Consider the following 18,953-nt stretch of genomic DNA (forward strand, 5'->3'; position numbering starts at 1 on the left):
GGTAGTGGCACCCGCCCTGTGGAACGCCCTCCCACCAGATGTCAATGTCAAAGAAAAAACAACCACCAGACCTTTAGAAGACATCTGAAGGCAGCCCTGTTTAGGGAAGCTTTTAATGTTTAATAGACTATTGTATTTTAATAATTTGTTGGAAGACGCCCAGAGTGGCTGGGGAAAACCCGTCAGATGGGCGGGGTATAAATAACAACAACAACAACAATAATTAGTGTTAGTGTTACGGGAGTCTTACTAAGTGTGTGGGCTACACATAAGCTCATCAGTGTAGAGTTATGTATACATGTGTAACATTTATTGTGCCTTAATATTCTTGCCCCATTAATTGGAACGATCATTTATATTTAGCAGAGTTTCTCAAATTTCTTTTTTATGCAGAGCAGAGAATAGTCCACACATGTAGTTGAATTTGTCTATGGAGAACGACATTGGTCTTTCCCATTCATGCAGTAGACATTCCCCTATGGGTTGCGGACTAAACACCTCTGTTCAAAAGAACACTGGAAATAGTTAAAAGCATGGTGGGAAAATAAATGAAAGCAATTGTGATTTCTCAGCACACACTTCTCAGCCTGGGGCACAACTTCTGGTGTAGAAATTTGCATGTGGTTTGCTTGTGCAGTTCTCTGGTTTTCTGTACAGCTGAGGGATCAAAATAATTTATGCACACTCTTCACCGTTCAGAAGCATACTGGAAACAGGAGGAAGGAAAGAACTGAAAATACTGAGGAAATAGTGGGTGTTCAAAGGAGAGTAACAGAACACCAAAACAAATGACCCTGCGTGGAGCTGTTCGAAGCCTGATTTCCCCCATCTTATCTGATTATCCCCATATCCCCAAATTTACAGTGGAAAAGCATTAAGTTTGGTGTTGTTTGTGCGTGGACTATGCAGATTAAGTTTGAATGCAAACAGCATGGGAATGCACAGTAGACTCCACTGTGGACAAACCCTCAATGTTTAGAAAGACTCCAACTCTGAGTCAGAGGAGCTCTAAGCATGAAATGGGCTGAACTGAATAGTAACAAAAGTTCCCATATTCTAAATGTCGCCATTTTAATTTTTAGCTCCACCCTTTCCTGAGATACTCACAGTTTTACAATTCTTCCATGGACGGAGTATACTTGGATGAGAATGGGGAACTGGCAGCTGACTTGGACGTTGTGAACTGGGTGAAGTTTCCCAATCAGTCCATCCTAAGGGTGAAGTTTGGGAGTCTTGACAGACAGGGCTCCCCAAAGCTACAGCTCACCATCAACCAGGATGCCCTTGTGTGGCCCAAATGGCTCAATCAGGTGGGAGAGATCATCTCTTTCATTTAATTGTGTTCCCTATTGTGGGAATGTTTAGGAGTGTGGATGAGTATATATTATTTATATAATCATCCCAGCTTGTGTGAGGAAGCTCCAAACTTAGCAGAGTTACATTCCCTTCTAAAACACAGCAGAAAACGGTTGCATAGGCTTGCTAAAGCCTCTATAAGAAATATCTATTCCTGGTATATTCCCCTTTTCCCTCTTAAAAGCAAAAACACAACAAAGTACTGATTATAAGATATAAAAGTTTACGTACATTCATCTATGAGTTACAGTACAGGCTCAAAGAGGCAGATAAGCTTAGACAAATATATTTAGATGTGGTGAAGCTGCTTCCATAGGGGAACAGGCTTCACCTCTGCTTCTCTCAGCTGCAAGCTGAGAGAGAGCATCCTGCTTGTTCAAAGGACGAGGCAAAAATGGAGAGTCTTCTTTGGGTTCTTGTTCCCAGGTAGGACCACACCTACTTCTGGTTCCTGTAACTCAGTCCAGGTTAACAGGAAGTTAAGCCTGGAGGACTGAATTACCTTCATGTCCACTCTAGCAGTGTTGTGTTTGGCTGCTCTGTATTTACATCCCACACCTATCCCATAAGCTCCAGTAATGGGGCCAGGCTCTGTGTGGAGCTGCCTTCAAATGCATGCCATGTCCAAGGTCCAACATTTCTTCAAGATCTTATGGTGGTCCCATGAGAAGCTGTGTAAATGGAGGATCCAGCTGTTGGGAAGGAAGGCAAATTTCAAGGGCATAGATAATTTTAGGTACTAAATGAGATGGCCAAGGGTTCCCCCATACCTTGCCAGATTTAGAGTGTAAGAACGCCCTCATATCTCTAGTATGGTGAGGTTTCCAGCAATGTCCTGGTGCATTTTCTGAAATGCACCAGGAAACCAGTTAGGCCTCATGCAATTTCCATAATGCTCTTTCTCTTTATGCTTAGACCTTGCCTCCTTCCAGGTGTGTGGAAAGCTGCCATCCCGGGTTCATCAAGGTGACTCAGGAAGGAAAGCCACCCTGCTGCTATGACTGCATTCCCTGTTCAGAAGGGACCATCTCCACGCAGGAAGGTGGGTAACCATCTTGGAAAGGGACACCCTTGGGGAAGTTGACAAAGATATCAAAGACATTTTTAAAAGTGAAATTTAGAACTGCCCAATGCTTGTTGTTGTTGTTGTTCAGTCATTCAGTCGTGTCCGACTCTTCCTGACCCCATGGACCAGAGCATGCCAGGCACCCCTATCCTTCACTGCTCTCGCAGTTTTGGGCCAAACTCAAGTTAGTAGCTTCGAGAACACTGTCCAACCATCTCGTCCTCTGTCATCCCCTTCTCCTTGTGCCCTCCATCTTTCCCAACATCAGGGTCTTTTCTAGGGAGTCTTCTCTTCTCATGAGGTGGCCAAAGTACTGGAGCCTCAACTTCAGGATCTGTCCTTCTAGTGAGCACTCAGAGCTGATTTCTATAATTCATGCACAAATTGCACCTTGTTAGAGCACTCCTCTGCATTTCCTTATGTGTGCATAGATACTTTCTTTCTTAGAGCCAGATTCCATGACATTTGGAAGCCTACACAGCGTGGGGGGAAATCCTCAGAACTCACATTGGAAATGTCGGTGACTGCTCTCTGGTTTGGGGCAACCAATCCCTTCCAACATGTCACTCAAGTGTTGAACTTTGACTCAGGAGACCGAAGTTTTGGCCTAAGTATCGTGTATTTCGTTATTGATGCATATTTTAAATTAGCACTAGAATGGGGTGTTCCTTCTTGTAAAAAAACAACAACTGCGTGAAACAAGAGTACATAAATGCATAAATCAGTAAAATCCTGCCAAGTCAGAAGCAGGGATGACGGACTGATGATATACTACTCCATTTTTTGCACACTAAACAACCTGCAAGGATTATTCTGACAGGCAAAGGTGGTTGTTTCTACACTGTGGTGCTACTATGTGGAATGCTCTCCCAGATGAGATAATTATGTGCACCATCTGGGTGTTCTTTCATCTGTACTGATGTATAGATAAATTTCATCATCATCAAAATTTCATTCGACTGTCAGTCAGAAAACAAGGATTTATCCATACAAAAATTAAAACGACTAAGCATCTAAAGGAACATGACACTTAAGCCAGCAATAAAAGTAGGTTATACATTTAGACCCATGTCAGTTATGTCAATTTTAACCTTACGGCGCTTAAGGGCCCAAAAAAGGAATTTGGCCACCAAGGATGCTGTTGGTCCAGTAAAGTTATTCAGCAAAAACAAAACCTGTTTTTCTCTGTCTACAGGACTAGGTTGGGATAGCAGTGGAGCTATAAATTTTTGTCTAAGGTCTACATAGAATGGGCAGATCAGAAGAATATGTTCAGTTGACTCAACCACTCCCAAGGCACAGAGACAAAATCTCTGGGCATATGGGACTCCCCTGTACCTTCCCAACAAAACCGCCGATTCCAGCACATTTAACCTGGCAGCTGAGAAAAGCCTACGGTACTCCATGTAGTGGATTTCCGCCAGATAAGGGGCTGGTGAAATCTGAAATATCTGGTCCCCCAAAAACATCCCAGGTTTCACAAGAGCAGTGTCCTCTTGTCTTGCAATGTCCTTCAATATTTGAGAGATCACAGCTCTAGCTTGACTGAATGTCATAGATAAATTTTGATTTGCTTTAAACTGTTTTTTTATATTTTGTTTTGATTTTTGTAAGCTGCCCTGGGAATGTAGTATGAATGGCAGAACAACAAAAACAGCAACAACAATTATTCTGATCTTTGCAGATGCGAACCGTTGCATCAAATGTCCAGAAGATCAACATCCAAACAAGGACCAAGATCAATGTGTCCCCAAGATTATCACCTTCCTTGCCTATGAAGAACCTTTGGGGATCCTCCTGGCTTCTTTTGCCCTCATCATGTCCTTAGCCACAGGCCTTGTGCTAGGGATCCTAATGAAATACACAGAAACTCCCATAGTCAAAGCCAACAACCGGGACCTCTCCTACATCCTCCTCAGCTCTCTCCTGCTTTCCTTTTTGTCCTCCTTCCTCTTCATTGGCCAGCCAAGGGGTGGGATCTGCCTCTTCCGACAAACAGCCTTTAGCATAATCTTCTCGGTTGCCGTCTCTTCTGTCTTGGCAAAAACCATCACTGTGGTTCTGGCCTTCCAGGCCACAAAGCCAGGGAACAAGGTGAGGACATGGCTGGGGAAGAGTTTGGCCAACTACATTGTCATTTCGTGTTCCAGTTTCCAAGTTCTCGTCTGCACCATCTGGCTGGGGACCTCTCCCCCATTCCCAGACTCTGACATGCACTCCCAACCTGGAGAGATCATCCTGCAATGCAACGAAGGGTCTGTTGCCATGTTCTATGGTGCCCTTGGCTACATGGGCTTCCTGGCTGCCATCTGCTTCACAGTGGCTTTCCTAGCCAGGAAGCTACCTGGGGCCTTCAATGAAGCCAAGCTGATCACCTTCAGCATGCTGGTCTTCTGCAGTGTTTGGGTGTCCTTTGTGCCCACTTACCTGAGCACAAAGGGGAAGTACATGGTAGCCGTGCAGATCTTCTCTATCTTAGCCTCTAGTGCTGGGCTTCTGGGCTGCATCTTCCTTCCCAAGTGCTACATTATCGTGCTGAGACCTGATCTGAACACAAAGGAGCATCTACAGCTAACAATCAAATCAAAAGATGGTATGTGATAGCTCCTATATGAAAATGGCATCACAACACTGCAATGGCCACAGAAATTTTGTCTTGATGATTTACATGTTGGTTGAATTCAAGAATGTGTTATGCTGAACATTCCTTCCTGCCCAACCATATCCCATTTTCTTCACCCAGAGCACATCTGGCAGGCCCTCTGACACATGTAAGGCAGGGGACAACTTTTAAATAAATACACGGATAGATATTTAATCTGCAAATAGCAGCTGGGGGAGAAGGCTGCATGGTGGAGGGCGGGCCAAGGATACACTGTCTAGCTCACAAACCCTGCAAGTGGGCCAAGAGAGATATTCATTTGACCCCTGGCAAAGAGGAGAGGGAGATGGAGAGGACCTTGCGAGGAGATCTGGAAAAGGGAATATTCCAAGGGTGAAAACAAAATAAAAAATAAAAAATTCCTTCCAGTAGCACCTTAGAGACCAACTAAGTTTGTTCTTGGTGTGAACTTTCGTGTGCATGCACACTTCTTCAGATAACCTGAAGAAGTCACCAGACCCTTAAATATAGTGAGAGGGTGGGGAGGGGTATGACTCAGAAGGGTGGTGGGAATGGGTGATTGGCTGATTGGTGTGGTAAACCTGTTGACGACTTTTCTCTCCACAAACCAAAATGCGAGGGATATCGTGAAAGATACAGGAAATTGAATGCAGATTTCCAAAGAATAGCAAGGAGAGACAAGAGGGCCTTTCTAAACGAGCAATGCAAAGAAATAGAGGAAAAACAGAATGGGAAAAACCAGAGATTTGTTCAAGAAAATTGGAGATATGAAAGGAACATTTCGTACAAAGATTACCACAATTAAGGACAAAAGTGGAAAGGAGACATCAAGAAGAGGTGGCAAGAATACACAGAGGAATTATACCAGAAAGATATGGAGGTCTCATACACCCCAGGTAATGTGGTTGCTGACCTTGAGCCAGACATCCTGGATAGTGAAGTCAAATGGGCCTTAGAAAGCCTTGCTAACAACAAGGCCAGTGGAAGTGATGATATTCCAGCTGAACTATTAAAATTTTTAAAAGAGGATGCTGTTAAGGTGCTACACTCAATATGCCAGCAAGTTTGGAAAACTCAGCAGTGGCCAGAGGATTGGAGAAGATCAGTCTACATCCCAATCCCAAAGAAGGGCAGTGCCAAAGAATGCTCCAACTACCGCACAATTGCACTCATTTCGCACGCTAGCAAGGTTATGCTTAAAATTCTACAAGGCAGGCTTAAGCAGTATGTGGACCGAGAACTCCCAGAAGTGCAAGCTGGATTTCGAAGGGGCAGAGGAACCAGAGACCAAATTGCAAACATGCGCTGGATTGTGGAGAAAGCTAGAGAGTTCCAGAAAAACATCTACTTCTGCTTCATTGACTATGCAAAAGCATTTGACTGTGTCGACCATAGCAAACTATGGCAAGTTCTTAAAGAAATGGGAGTGCTGGATCACCTCATTTGTCTCCTGAGAAATCTCTATGTGGGACAAGAAGCTACAGTTAGAACTGCATATGGAACAACTGATTGGTTCAAAATTGGGAAAGGAGTACGACAAGGCTGTATATTGTCTCCCTGCTTATTTAACTTATATGCAGAATTCATCATGCGAAAGGCTGGACTGGATGAATCCCAAGCCGGAATTAAGATTGCCGGAAAAAAGATCAACAACCTCAGATATGCTGATGATACTACCTTGATGGCAGAAAGTGAGGAAGAATTAAAGAATCTTTTAATGAGGGTGAAAGAAGAGAGCGCAAAATATGGTCTGAAGCTCAACATCAAAAAAACTAAGATCATGGCCACTGGTCCCATCACCTCCTGGCAAATAGAAGGAGAAGAAATGGAGGCAGTGAGAGATTTCACATTCTTGGGTTCCATGATCACTGCAGATGGTGACAGCAGTCACGAAATTAGAAGACGCCTGCTTCTTGGGAGAAAAGCAATGACAAACCTAGACAGCATCTTAAAAAGCAAAGACATCACCATGCCGACAAAGGTCCGTATAGTTAAAGCTATGGTTTTCCCAGTAGTAATGTACGGAAGTGAGAGCTGGACCATAAAGAAGGCTGATCGCCGTAGAATTGATGCTTTTGAATTATGGTGCTGGGGGAGACTCTTGAGAGTCCCATGGACTGCAAGAAGATCAAACCTATCCATTCTCAAAGAAATCAGCCCTGAGTGCTCACTAGAAGGACAGATCCTGAAGTTGAGGCTCCAGTACTTTGGCCACCTCATGAGAAGAGAAGATTCCCTAGAAAAGACCCTGATGTTGGGAAAGATGGAGGGCAGAAGGAGAAGGGGACGACAGAGGATGAGATGGTTGGACAGCGTTCTCGAAGCTACTAACATGAGTTTGGCCAAACTGCGAGAGGCAGTGAAGGATAGGCGTGCCTGGCGTGCTCTGGTCCATGGGGTCACGAAGAGTCGGACACGACTGAACGACTGAAAAACAACAACAAACCGCTTTGAGATTTTTATTAAATATAAAAATAAAAATAAATATGCTGCCACCTGTAGGGGGCCTTTGAACTCAGGCTAAAGGCTGCATGCAATTAACTGGGGGCTGATGTGTTCACAGGACTACAGGCTGACCACCCCTGGTTTCAGGCTATCCCTAAATAGCCAAGGGCATGCCATCACTGGAACATAGCTGTCAACTTTTCCCCTTTTAAAAGGGAAATTCCCTTATTCCGAATAGGATTCCTCGCAAGGAAAGGGAAAAGTTGACAGCTATGCTCTGGAAGCTCCTCTGAGAGCATGTGGTGTTGGTTTTTCCCAGTCGTGGGATTATTGATTATCTGTAGGTGTCACCATCCCTGCAGTTGCAGCAAAGATCAAGGGGTTAAAGGGCCCATTAACCCACCGATCAGGTCTCAAACTTGTTTAGGCCCCAATGTTGATCTGATATTTAAAAGGAAACAAACAGTGGCAGATTATAGCTACATCTGCAAGGTAGCTGCTGGAAATTTAATCTTCCCAAGGATCAGTTCCAAGGATGGAGCTTTTGGTTCAGATTTCTGCTGATTCATCTTTGGTTCAAACATGTATAGGACTACAACATGTATAGGACTACTTGGCCACCTCATGAGAAGAGAAGACCCCTAGAAAAGACCCCTGATGTTGGGAAAGATGGAGGGCACAAGGAGAAGGGGACGACAGAGGATGAGATGGTTGGACAGTGTTCTCGAAGCAACTAACATGATTTTGGCCAAACTGCGAGAGGCAGTGAAGGATAGGCGTGCCTGGCGTGCTCTGTCCATGGGGTCACGAAGAGTCGGACACGACTGAATGACTGAACAACAACACATAGGACTACAAAACCAATTCTCTTTCTTTCACTATGTTTATTGAATGAATGAACAAAACAAAAAGATCAGAAAAGATACACAAGGTTTGCCAGATTTTTCAGGAACCGAATAAATCTGATCACATTAGCTAAAGGATAAGTCCACCAGCTTCTTTGTATAGGAAGTCGTGAGTTATTTAGTTTCTTAAGTTCCTTGAGATTTTTTTCTTATTAGATGCTCTTTGCTGTTGAGGTTGGGTCTCAGGAGAATAATGTAGCATTGGGGAGAAAGATGCAAGCCAGGAGACCAGCACCAGAGGCCAAGATGGAGAGATCTCCACGGCCACCATGAACTTCCCTTTGGTGCTCAGGTAGGTTGGGACGAAGGAGACCCAAACGCTGCAAAAGACCAGCATGCTGAAGGTGATAAATTTGGCTTCGTTAAAGCTGTCAGGCAACTTCCTAGCTAGGAAGGCTACCATGAAACTGATGAGGGCCAGGAAACCCATGTAACTCAGGACAGAGTAAAACATGGTGACTGAGCCTTCATTACATTCCACTACGACCTCTTCAGCCATGGAGTAGAAATCCAGTTTTGGGAACGGGGGAGACGTTGCCAGCCAGACAGCACAGATAACTGCTTGAATGAGGGGACAGACCAGGACAATGGTGCTTGTTAATTGTCTCTTCAAGAGTTTTCTGGCCACGTTTCCTGGCTTCGTGGCCATGAAGGCCAGAACTACCGTGACAGTTTTTGCCAAAATGGAAGAAATGGCAACAGAGAAGATTATACCAAAAGCTATTTGACGGAGAAGACAGGTGACTTTTTGGGGTCGACCAATGAAGAGGAAGGAGCAGAGGAAGCAGAGCAGGAGGGAGACAAGGAGGATGTAAGTGAGGTCGCGGTTATTGGCTCTGACGATTGGGGTGTCCTTGTTTTTAATGAAGATTGCCAGGATTAGAGAGGTGATTAGAGAGAAGAAAAGAGCCAGAGAAGCTAAAACAAATCCCAAAGCCTCGTGATACGAAAGGAAGTTGATTTTCTTGGCAATACACTGGTCTTGGTCCTTGTTTGGGTATTGATCTTCTGGGCACTGGGCACAGTTAGCAGCATCTGGAGTTAGCAAGCACTATTTAAGTATTTCTAATATAGCTTTATTTTCACACCCACCCACCCACCCACCAGACTGGTGCACATGGTAAGTGGGGACGGCAGGAGAAGAAATCAGAGGTGTAGACTCTAGTTATTATATTCTTTTGTGATGGCCTGCCCTATTCTCCATCTTACTGGCTCAAAATCTCTGGAATTCTGCTCTATTTGACTTTTCATTGCAAAAGATCGGAATCTTAAAAGTTACAAAACACATTTTGAGACATGGAAGCAAGCTGCAAAGTTACTTAGAACTATAGAAAATCCTACACGTTGCAATTCTGGAATATGTTTTGAAAATTCTTTTAGTTACAGCGAAATTCAGGGGGATGTGGAGGCCAGCAGGGCTGAGCAGTAAAAGGACAGAATGAGAGAAGTCTGCAATCGCCTTAACCCTCCCTGGACACATGCAACTTCTTCACTGTAGAATAGGATTCAAGGTTGGAAATACCTGTCTGGTTAGAAAAAGTCCCTTCTGGACAGCGAACGCACACATTACAGCAAACCGGCTTCCCTTCTGGAATTTTTCTCCTGTGCCCTGGAGAGCAGATCTTTGCACAGCTTGCAGAAGGTGGTGTCTAAGAAAGGCAGATATAATGGAAAGTTTTCTGCATGGATAGAATTGTTTTAAGCAGGACTTGGAGGTCCTCAAAGGTGGCCCCCACTTTGCATGCTGGAAATGATGATAAATGTAAGTGGGTCAAAGCTATTTTGAACCACTCCATGGAGCAAGGTTGGGGAACCTGTGCCTTCCCCCACCTGCCAAAATATTCCCAGATTACACCTCCCATCATCCCTAACCATCGGTCATGTTGGTTGGAGCGGACGGGCATTCAAGTCCATCATGCTCTAATTTTTCCACAAGCTCTGGGACATTCACTCCACCTTTCTAGACCACACAATTGCATCTGGGTCAATGATCAAGTCTTTGCCCCATGGGATTCCTGGGTCCATCCTCCCAACTTTCACTAAAGCTGTCGACTCGTTTTGGAAATAGATCCAGTTGAGAAGATCATAGCCAGAAGATCCCACACTCTTGTCCGTGAAAGATACTTCATCTCCAGCACTGTTGTTAAATCGGATGTTCCTCAAAAAGGAGAGAATCTGAAGAACAAATGGGGGGGGAGGTTTAGATAACATAGTGGAATGTTGGAATGGCATTTGGAGGGGAGGGGGTATTGTTTTTTTCTAGTCTTTTGTTGAGTTTAAGACCATTTCTTCGAGGTACACAATTTTGCCTGATGAAGGGAGTCTGAGACAGACGTATCCTCCATATTCAACTAAGTCATTCTAGCAGAAGCCACAAGAAAAATTCCTACTCTAGTACCACGGGACTTGCCCTCTCCTCCTCATGCACCATTGTACCCTCCCCAAATCTCTTCTAAAGGGTCGCAAGAACCCCCAAAACAGTGTGTGGAGGAAGGAGAGGAAAGATCGTTATTTTGCCAAGCAGAAATGTGGGCGGGACACCCCTGTCTGAACCGTTCCCAGGATCCAGCACCTGACTCTCATGATCACTGGTCCCTTTCTCCTGTTCAGATATTCATTGAGGCCCTGATTTCACCTCCCTCATCCTGGCTCAGTTTCTGTTGCAGGAAGAGGAAGGGGTGGAGCTTGGGACTTTGGCAAGAGACCATGAAGTGTATTTTCCCTGACTGTGTGTTAGTCTCGCGACTAGCATGAGTTTGGCCAAACTGCGGGAGGCAGTGAAAGATAGGCGTGCCTGGCATGCTCTGGTCCATGGGGTCATGAAGAGTGGGACACAACTGAATGACTGAACAACAACAAGTGTTAGTCTCAACCCTGCCCTCTGTTGACTGGAGGTATGCAAGGTTGCTCACACACAATAACAGAATAAACAATTTGGTCGGAGATGAGGACCCCTGAATCTAACCCTGACCCTGACCCTACTTGAAGAATAATGTTGTGTAAACTAGGCCATTGGCACAATACAACAGGCTCTTCTTACGTTTGAACTAAACACAGACCAAAGACTTTGTAATTACATCCATTGAGATCATTAACCATGGGATGGAATGAATTTTCATCAGCAGCCCCAAATAGCTGGAAAGTGCAAGTAATGGCTGCTTTTCATGGCTGGTGTCTACTTGCTATAACACAACCCACCCAGTTAGATTTGTAGCCCGGAAAAGGAAAAGATAACAGGTGCTATCATCATAAGCCTCCACTCCTCTCTCCTCACCCAGGAAACAACTATAGAAAGATGCAACATTCTTGAAAGGAAGAGAGTGAAGCTATCAAAGAGGAGAAATTGAGATCTTTGGATCGTTTTAAAATACCAATCTGTCTCCATCCATATTACAACCCCTGACAAAACCTTAGAGGACTAGTGGGTCCATTACTTTGGGAAAGAGAGAGACACATCTAAAGAAAGATGTTACCTGCCATGGCTGCATAGCCAGAGGTTTCTTGCCCTCCCGCATCACGGCACGGGTGGGTCTCAATGAGTACATGGCATGTAATGCGTGGGCCACGGAGTAGATGGCATTGTACATGTTATAGCTGTGGCCAGTCATTCTCATTTCAAACACAGAGGGTGGCAGGTCCTCCAGCTTCTCCTTCCCTGTACACTTTCTCTTGCTAGAAGTTGGATCTGCTATCAGAAACCAGCAGTTAAATGCCATTTGCCACCAGTTTCGGAGAAAGACATCTCTCTCAGGCCGGGCTGGATTTAAAGCCAAGAGGAATTTATTAAACCCCTGGACATCACTTGTGTGGACTCTGAAGGACAGAGCACCGTGGAAGAATTTCAGTTCCTTCCAATGCACTTGTGCCCCCAGAGCAGCAAAATCCCAGCGGGCTGTCATGATCCAAACCCTCACACGTGAGGGCCTGAAATGCTTTCTGAGATATTCGAGATTAAGTATTATCACAGCTACTTCCTTGTAGTCTACAGAGATAATCATGGCTTTACTCTCCCACTTAATAGATCTCTTAAAAAATTTAATTGGCAATGGCTTCATTGACTCTTCATTTATCATTTCTACCGAGGACACACAAATATCATTCTTCGTGAGCATTGGCATCAGAGTCTGGATGAAATTTTCACCAATGTCGTCATTGGAAGTGATGAGGCCAATCCAGTTCCATCGGAAATGTATGAGTAGTTGGACCAACCCGTTGTACTGCGGTACTTCGTTGGGATCCATTCGGAAGAAGGAAGGAAGCACCTCTCTCTCAACAGGGCTGAATGAGCCATAACCAAGCTGAAGGAAAGAGAAAAACTTTATTCAAAACTTATTTATTTATTTAGAATATTTGAACTGTTTCTAATACTTTTCCTCCCAAGGATTCCAGGGCTGTGCAGGAGAGATATAAAATTATTTGAAGTAACTTCATGCATTTGTTTCCCAATTCAAGCTCCAAATTGATTTGGACTCAGATGTGAACAGGCAACCAACACAGTTCTCTCAAAAACTGGAGTAATGTTATTATTGGGGTTCCCCCCCCCCAATATCATTTTTATTGATGATGTTTCAAAGTTTCTTTTTGACTTCCTACCCCTTACTGATGTTTGCTTTTTTTTTAACTCCTTTTTATTAGCTGTTTTATAACGCATACATCTTTATTATCTAAACCCCGTTACCATTAAATCTTTCAGTAATCAACTGCTTATATTTCAAATCCTGCCCGTGACTACATATACGGGTGATAATTTGATAGATAGTTAACCAGTGGTCTCCATTCTTCCTTCCATTATGCCCTCTTAGTTTGGCAGCTAATTTCGCCATTTTAGCCTAGTCCATCAGTTTAATAATAATAATAATAATAATAAATTTTTATTTATACGCCGCCCTTCCCAGCCAAAAACAGGGCTCAGGGCGGCTAACACTAATTAAAATCACAGCAAAAACATAAAAACAATCAATTTAAAATACAGATTAAAATACGAATTTAAAAATTCAAAATTAAAACTGCAGTCTCATTTCCAAAAAGCCCACCAATAAAAGAATGAAGCATAAATATCAAACAGAAACCAACCCAAAGGCCAGGTGGAACAGCTCCGTCTTGCAGGCCCTGCGAAAAGATGCCAAATCCCGCAGGGCCCTGGTCTCTTGTGATAGACTGTTCCACCAAGTCGGGGCCAGTACTGAGAAGGCCCTGGCCCTAGTTGAGGCCAACCTAGCATCTTTGTTGCTTGGGACCTCCAAAAGATTATTATTTGAGGACCTTAAGGTCCTACACGGGACATACCAGGAGAGGCGGTCCCTTAGGTACGAGGGTCCTAAGCCACATGAGCCATTGCTCCTTCATTGGTAATAATCCATTTCTTTCAATTTCCGTTATTATTGTTATTTATTTGATTTATTTACTGCTGTTTATCAAACAATTACAGGGCAGTGTACAACATGAAGAATATATTTTATGCAGCATCATGTTAAGAACATAATACAGAGCATAGCAATAGACAGCATATTGTATACTATATGAATATAGATATTCATATATATTTTTCTCTACATTTTTTTCTACATTTCTCTACATTTTTTTTATAATTTTCTTCTCTTTTTCTTTGTATTGCTTTATTTCTTTATAATAGAAAACTTTTCATTAAAATATTAATACAAAAATTATATATATGTAAAATAAAATAATGATAACGGGATGGGCTGTAGACAACATTTCATAGAACATAGAATCCTAGAGTTGGAAGGGACCACAAGGGCCATCCGTCCAACCCCCTGCCAAACAGGAAACACCATCAAAGCATTGACTAACTCTAATAGTTTTATATATGTATATGTTTTCACTTCTCTCAGGGTTTAATTTATTTTTAATTATTGGTGTTTTTAGTGGTTCTTATCTTTACATGTCAGACACCTTGAGTATCACCGGGGGGGAAAGGTGGAGGTAACAACAACAACAACAACAACAACAACAACAACAACAACACCCCACCCATCTGGTTGGATTGCCCCACTCTGGGTGGCTTCACACACACACACACACACACACCCCACCACCACCACCAACAACAACAACCTGGGTCCATTAATTTTGTAGAGCCTGGCTGACTACAACTATGGATTCTGTGTGGCCAAACCAGGTGGTTCCAGGTGTAGGATGATGTTTCGTGCTGAATTCAAGCCTCTTCTTTGTGTTGGCAAGCTTTGACACAAATCCCAGGACTACCAAGGATTGAACAAGGACATTCCTGCCTTGATGCCTTAGCTAGGCAGCTCAAAAGATGGAGGAACAATCCACCTGGGCTGAAATGGAGGTGAAGCTAGGAGTGTGACCCCCTCACCTCCCATTAATTATCCATCCTATTTCCAAATATTATCTGGAAGCCATGATGGAATTCCTAAATGGAATAATGGAAGGTTTTGGGAAATAGTCTTCTGTCAATTAACACAGAAGGTAATGCTCTTGTTTGCCATCTCATAGTGTTGGATGAAGGAAGCAATGAGCAAAGACAGGAAGGAGAAGGGGCCAAGCCCAACAATATTAACATGGGATTAATCACAAAAACTGGATCCTGTGCTGCATCACTTCATTCGAATGCAGATAAATTGTGGGCAGCATTTCACTGGAAGTTTTCCAGGAAAAGCAGAAATTCTCCAGCAGTTTCAAGGAGCTTGGGAAATGAATGTTTTTCAATAAATGTATCAGCAGCAGGGAACACACCAGGTTGTAATGATGCAACCAGGTGAAATGAAATTTTCTAGGATGGCCGACAGAGGGGTTAGGGCTGGGACACCCACCCTACACCTGTGGTGGTTCAGTTGGTTAGAGCAGGGTGCCCATAATGCCAAGTTTGCAGGTTCAATCCCAATATTGCATTGCAGGAGTTGGGCAAGATGATCCCTCAGGATCCCTTCCAACTCTACAATTCTATAATTCATAGCACAAATTATGGTGCTGGAGGAGACTCTTGAGAGTCCCGTGGACTGCAAGAAGATCAAACTTATGCATCCTTAAAGAAATCAGCCCTGAGTGCTCACTGGAAGGACAGATCCTGAAGCTGAGGCTCGAATACTTTGGCCACCTCATGAGAAGAGAAGACTCCCTGGAAAAGGCCCTGATGCTGGGAAAGATTAAGGACACAAGGAGAAGGGGACGACAGAGGACGAGATGCTTGGACGGTGTTCTTGAAGCTACCAACATGAATCTGACCAAACTGCGGGAGGCAGTGGAAGGCAGGAGTGCCTGGTGTGTTCTGGTCCATGGGGTCACGAAGAATTGGACACAGCTAAACGACTAAACAACAACATAGCACAAAGAGGCAACCTTTCTTTAAACTGAACTACCCTTCACAATTGAGATTTGTAATCACTTCCTTACAACAAAATGAGGGCGCCCTTGTGTCAACAGTCAAAACTCCTTTCGGAGAATGACCTTTCCATCTGCCTGAGTGCCTGAGCTGGCCATCTCCCCCTTCGGGTATCCCCAGACAAATTCTCTTACCTGTGGAATCTTCAAGATGCCAAAGAGGTATGCCATCTGCATTGATGATTTGGAGCTGAGACCCCCGATGACGGAGAACAGCTTGTCCCGACTGTCGCATTGATAGTTGGGAGCCACTTCCCCCCTCGTGGAGAGCAGAGACAGGCTGGACTCATAGGTCCTCTTTGCATCGCTGTTATCACCATAGATACGGAAGCCCAGTGTTGTGTTGGGTAGGAGCATGGGGTCCCTGTTGACCTCGTTGACAGAGAATGCCAAGGCCAGGATGTGCTGGTAGTTCTTCAGCACTTGTCTGTAAGGAGAGCTGTGTCAGAGGAGGCGAGGAAATCCCCAAAGAGGACATGTCCACACTTACCTTCCTCCGTTCTTCCCACACGGAGGGAAACATGGTTTAAATTAAAGCTGGAACGTGTCCAGAGGAGGGCAACCAAAATGGTCAAAGGCCTGGAAACGATGCCTTATGAGGAACACCTTAGGGAGCTGGGTATGTTTAGCCTGGAGAAGAGAAGGTTAAGGGGTGATATGATAGCCATGTTCAAATATATAAAAGGATGTCATATAGAGGAGGGTGAAAGGTTGTTTTCTGCTGCTCCAGAGAAGCGGACACGGGGCAATGGATTCAAACTACAAGAGAGAAGATTCCACCTAAACATTAGGAAGAACTTCCTGACAGTGAGAGCTGTTCGGCAGTGGAATTTGCTGCCAAGGAGTGTGGTGGAGTCTCCTTCTTTGGAGGTCTTTAAGCGGAGGCTTGACAGCCATCTGTCAGGAATGCTTTGATGGTGTTTCCTGCTTGGCAGGGGGTTGGACTGGATGGCCCTTGGGGTCTCTTCCAACTCTAGGATTCTATGATTCTAACTTAAATTTAAAGTTCCGTGTCCATGCTCTGGATCTTTCCCCACGAAAACCCACTCTTTGAGGATCAACTGGGGCAAATGTCCATCTGTAGAAATCCCAAATTGACATTTGCTCCAATTCAGCTTCAAAGAGTGAGGTTTTTTGGGGGGTGGGGAAAGCTTCGGGCAATAAATCCCCCCAAATGCTTGCACATAGAGCATTAAGTGCAGACTTCTGGCTGGAACGAGAGGAGTGAAAGGTAAGTGTGGATAATTGGCCTCAATCCAATTAGCAACATTTTCACCCATTTACTGCCTGAATTTAGGCAGTTAATCTACCCATGTCACTTGCATAAGATTGCATAGTACATTTCTAATGGAATACTTTAAAAAAAAAAAAAAGAGGCATATTATTCTTTCATTAGATGCCACATGGCAAGATGCCGTGACTGATGCAGCCGCAAGCGAGGTTTCCTAAACTCCACCAAGTCACATTTTGTGGGATCAGTTTCAGTTTTTGCAGCAGCCTGGCGACTTTGATAGGCCAGTAGTAGGTTTTTGAGTTATGCAAAAAGGTTCTTCAGAATAAAAACAAGCCTTGCTCCAGTGTATGACAGGTGCAGGATTTGCTCATGAATGGATTCCCTTATCAGTCATAATGGCTGTTTCCCTGGCACATATGAGGGATGAGGATGATGCACCAGCCTTCCATTTCCCACAAGTGCTGAACACCCACTTATATGATTCTATGATTCTATATGTGGGAAGGAGGGGAGAGATTAGGTTTATTGTGGCCTAGATCCTGAAGTTGAGGCTCCAGTACTTTGGCCACCTCATGAGAAGAGAAGACTCCCTGGAAAAGACCCTGATGTTGGGAAAGATGGAGGGCACAAGGAGAAGGGGACGACAGAGGATGAGATGGTTGGACAGTGTTCTCGAAGCTACCAACATGAGTTTGGCCAAACTGCGAGAGGCAGTGGAGGATAGGCGTGCCTGGCGTGCTCTGGTCCATGGGGTCACGAAGAGTCGGACATGACTGAACGACTGAACAACAACAACATGAGCCCTCTGTGCATAAACTGGATTAAGTCATATTAGTTCCATGGAATTCTAAAGCCTACCATGCTAACAGGTTCCAATATTGTGTGGTTTTTTTATCTTATCCAAGCAGGATGTTAATAAAGTTCTACTTTTAAGGCGAGGTAAACCTTGCCGACCCCTGGTATAGAAAAACTATAATAAGCAGCATTAGTTGGGAAACTGGAGACACTATGGAGATGTGGGAGAGAAGTCCAAAGTTATTTGATTGTAATTTGTGGTCAACTTTTTCAAACTATATAAATAAAAATTTTAAAACACAAAATTGATGACCTCTCTAGCCTCTTCTTTCTACAGCCGCCCAGTCAGAATCATCTCTTTTACACACAATCACATTCCACTCCCTCTCGCTTGCTATCTACAACAAAAGGCTGTCTGTTGTTGCTCGACAGGAAAGGAGAAGAAATGTAAGCAGCAGCCTTAAGACCTCCGCCTTCGATACCAGAGGTAGTGGACACAGCCGGCATGATTATCAGCCATGGGTGACCTTGAGCGTGAATTTATTCAATTCCCTTTAAAGCTGTCCAATCAGTACAACATGCATTTGAGAGTGCATGCTGGGGGGTGGCAATGCCTCTGGTCAGTCTGTTCTCCCTCTCCCTGTAAGCTGCAGCTTTTGAGGGCAAAGGCGTGTACATCAGGTGCAGACCATGCAGGCAGAACAGCAAAGTTTGTCAAGCTTCCCACTGCCTGACTCCTGTGTAAGAGTGCAATTGAGCTGCACTGGGGAGGAGTTGGAGGAGAGATTTGGAAACCAGTTGGAGCTGGTGTGCATTTAGCGCTTAGTACTTCCTTCTTTTTTTAATCAAAAATGTATTGATTTTTACAATTTTAAGCACATTTCATAACAGTTAAATTTTCCATACTCCCTCCTCTCCCACCGAGGGGAGCAATTACCCAAAGCCCCCTCTCACAGGAGCACATATTAATACATTTCAAATTTAACAAATCAACAAATTGAAAATCATTGCTTAAGCCAGGCCCTTCTCCTAGGCCGAGCATTCTTGCTTTTCTCAATTTCATTATCGATTGACTTCCTCAGATTCACCCCCCCCCCCGGTTGATTTCATGAACAAACCTAATTAACAGTTTTTCAAATTCATAGTCAATTCTAATTTTACATC

The 18,953-nt window shown here is 44.0% G+C and overlaps 1 protein-coding gene and 2 pseudogenes across 1 annotated transcript; 1 reads left to right on the forward strand and 2 right to left on the reverse strand.

Annotated features, from left to right (window-relative positions):
• The first annotated feature begins 1,124 nt into the window (after positions 1-1,124).
• Positions 1,125-5,023, forward strand: LOC117042584 (vomeronasal type-2 receptor 26-like). Its single transcript, XM_033142124.1, has 3 exons — positions 1,125-1,310; positions 2,272-2,398; positions 4,107-5,023. The coding sequence occupies exons 1-3, from the start codon at positions 1,125-1,127 to the stop codon at positions 5,021-5,023; spliced, it is 1,230 nt and encodes a 409-aa protein (XP_032998015.1).
• Positions 5,024-8,521: 3,498 nt separating this feature from the next.
• LOC117042585 lies at positions 8,522-12,111 on the reverse strand (annotated as a pseudogene).
• Positions 12,112-12,142: 31 nt separating this feature from the next.
• Positions 12,143-17,102, reverse strand: LOC117042586 (annotated as a pseudogene).
• Between the last annotated feature and the right edge of the window lie 1,851 nt (positions 17,103-18,953).

This window comes from Lacerta agilis, chromosome 2, assembly GCF_009819535.1.
Source record: "Lacerta agilis isolate rLacAgi1 chromosome 2, rLacAgi1.pri, whole genome shotgun sequence".
Taxonomy (NCBI): domain Eukaryota; kingdom Metazoa; phylum Chordata; class Lepidosauria; order Squamata; family Lacertidae; genus Lacerta; species Lacerta agilis.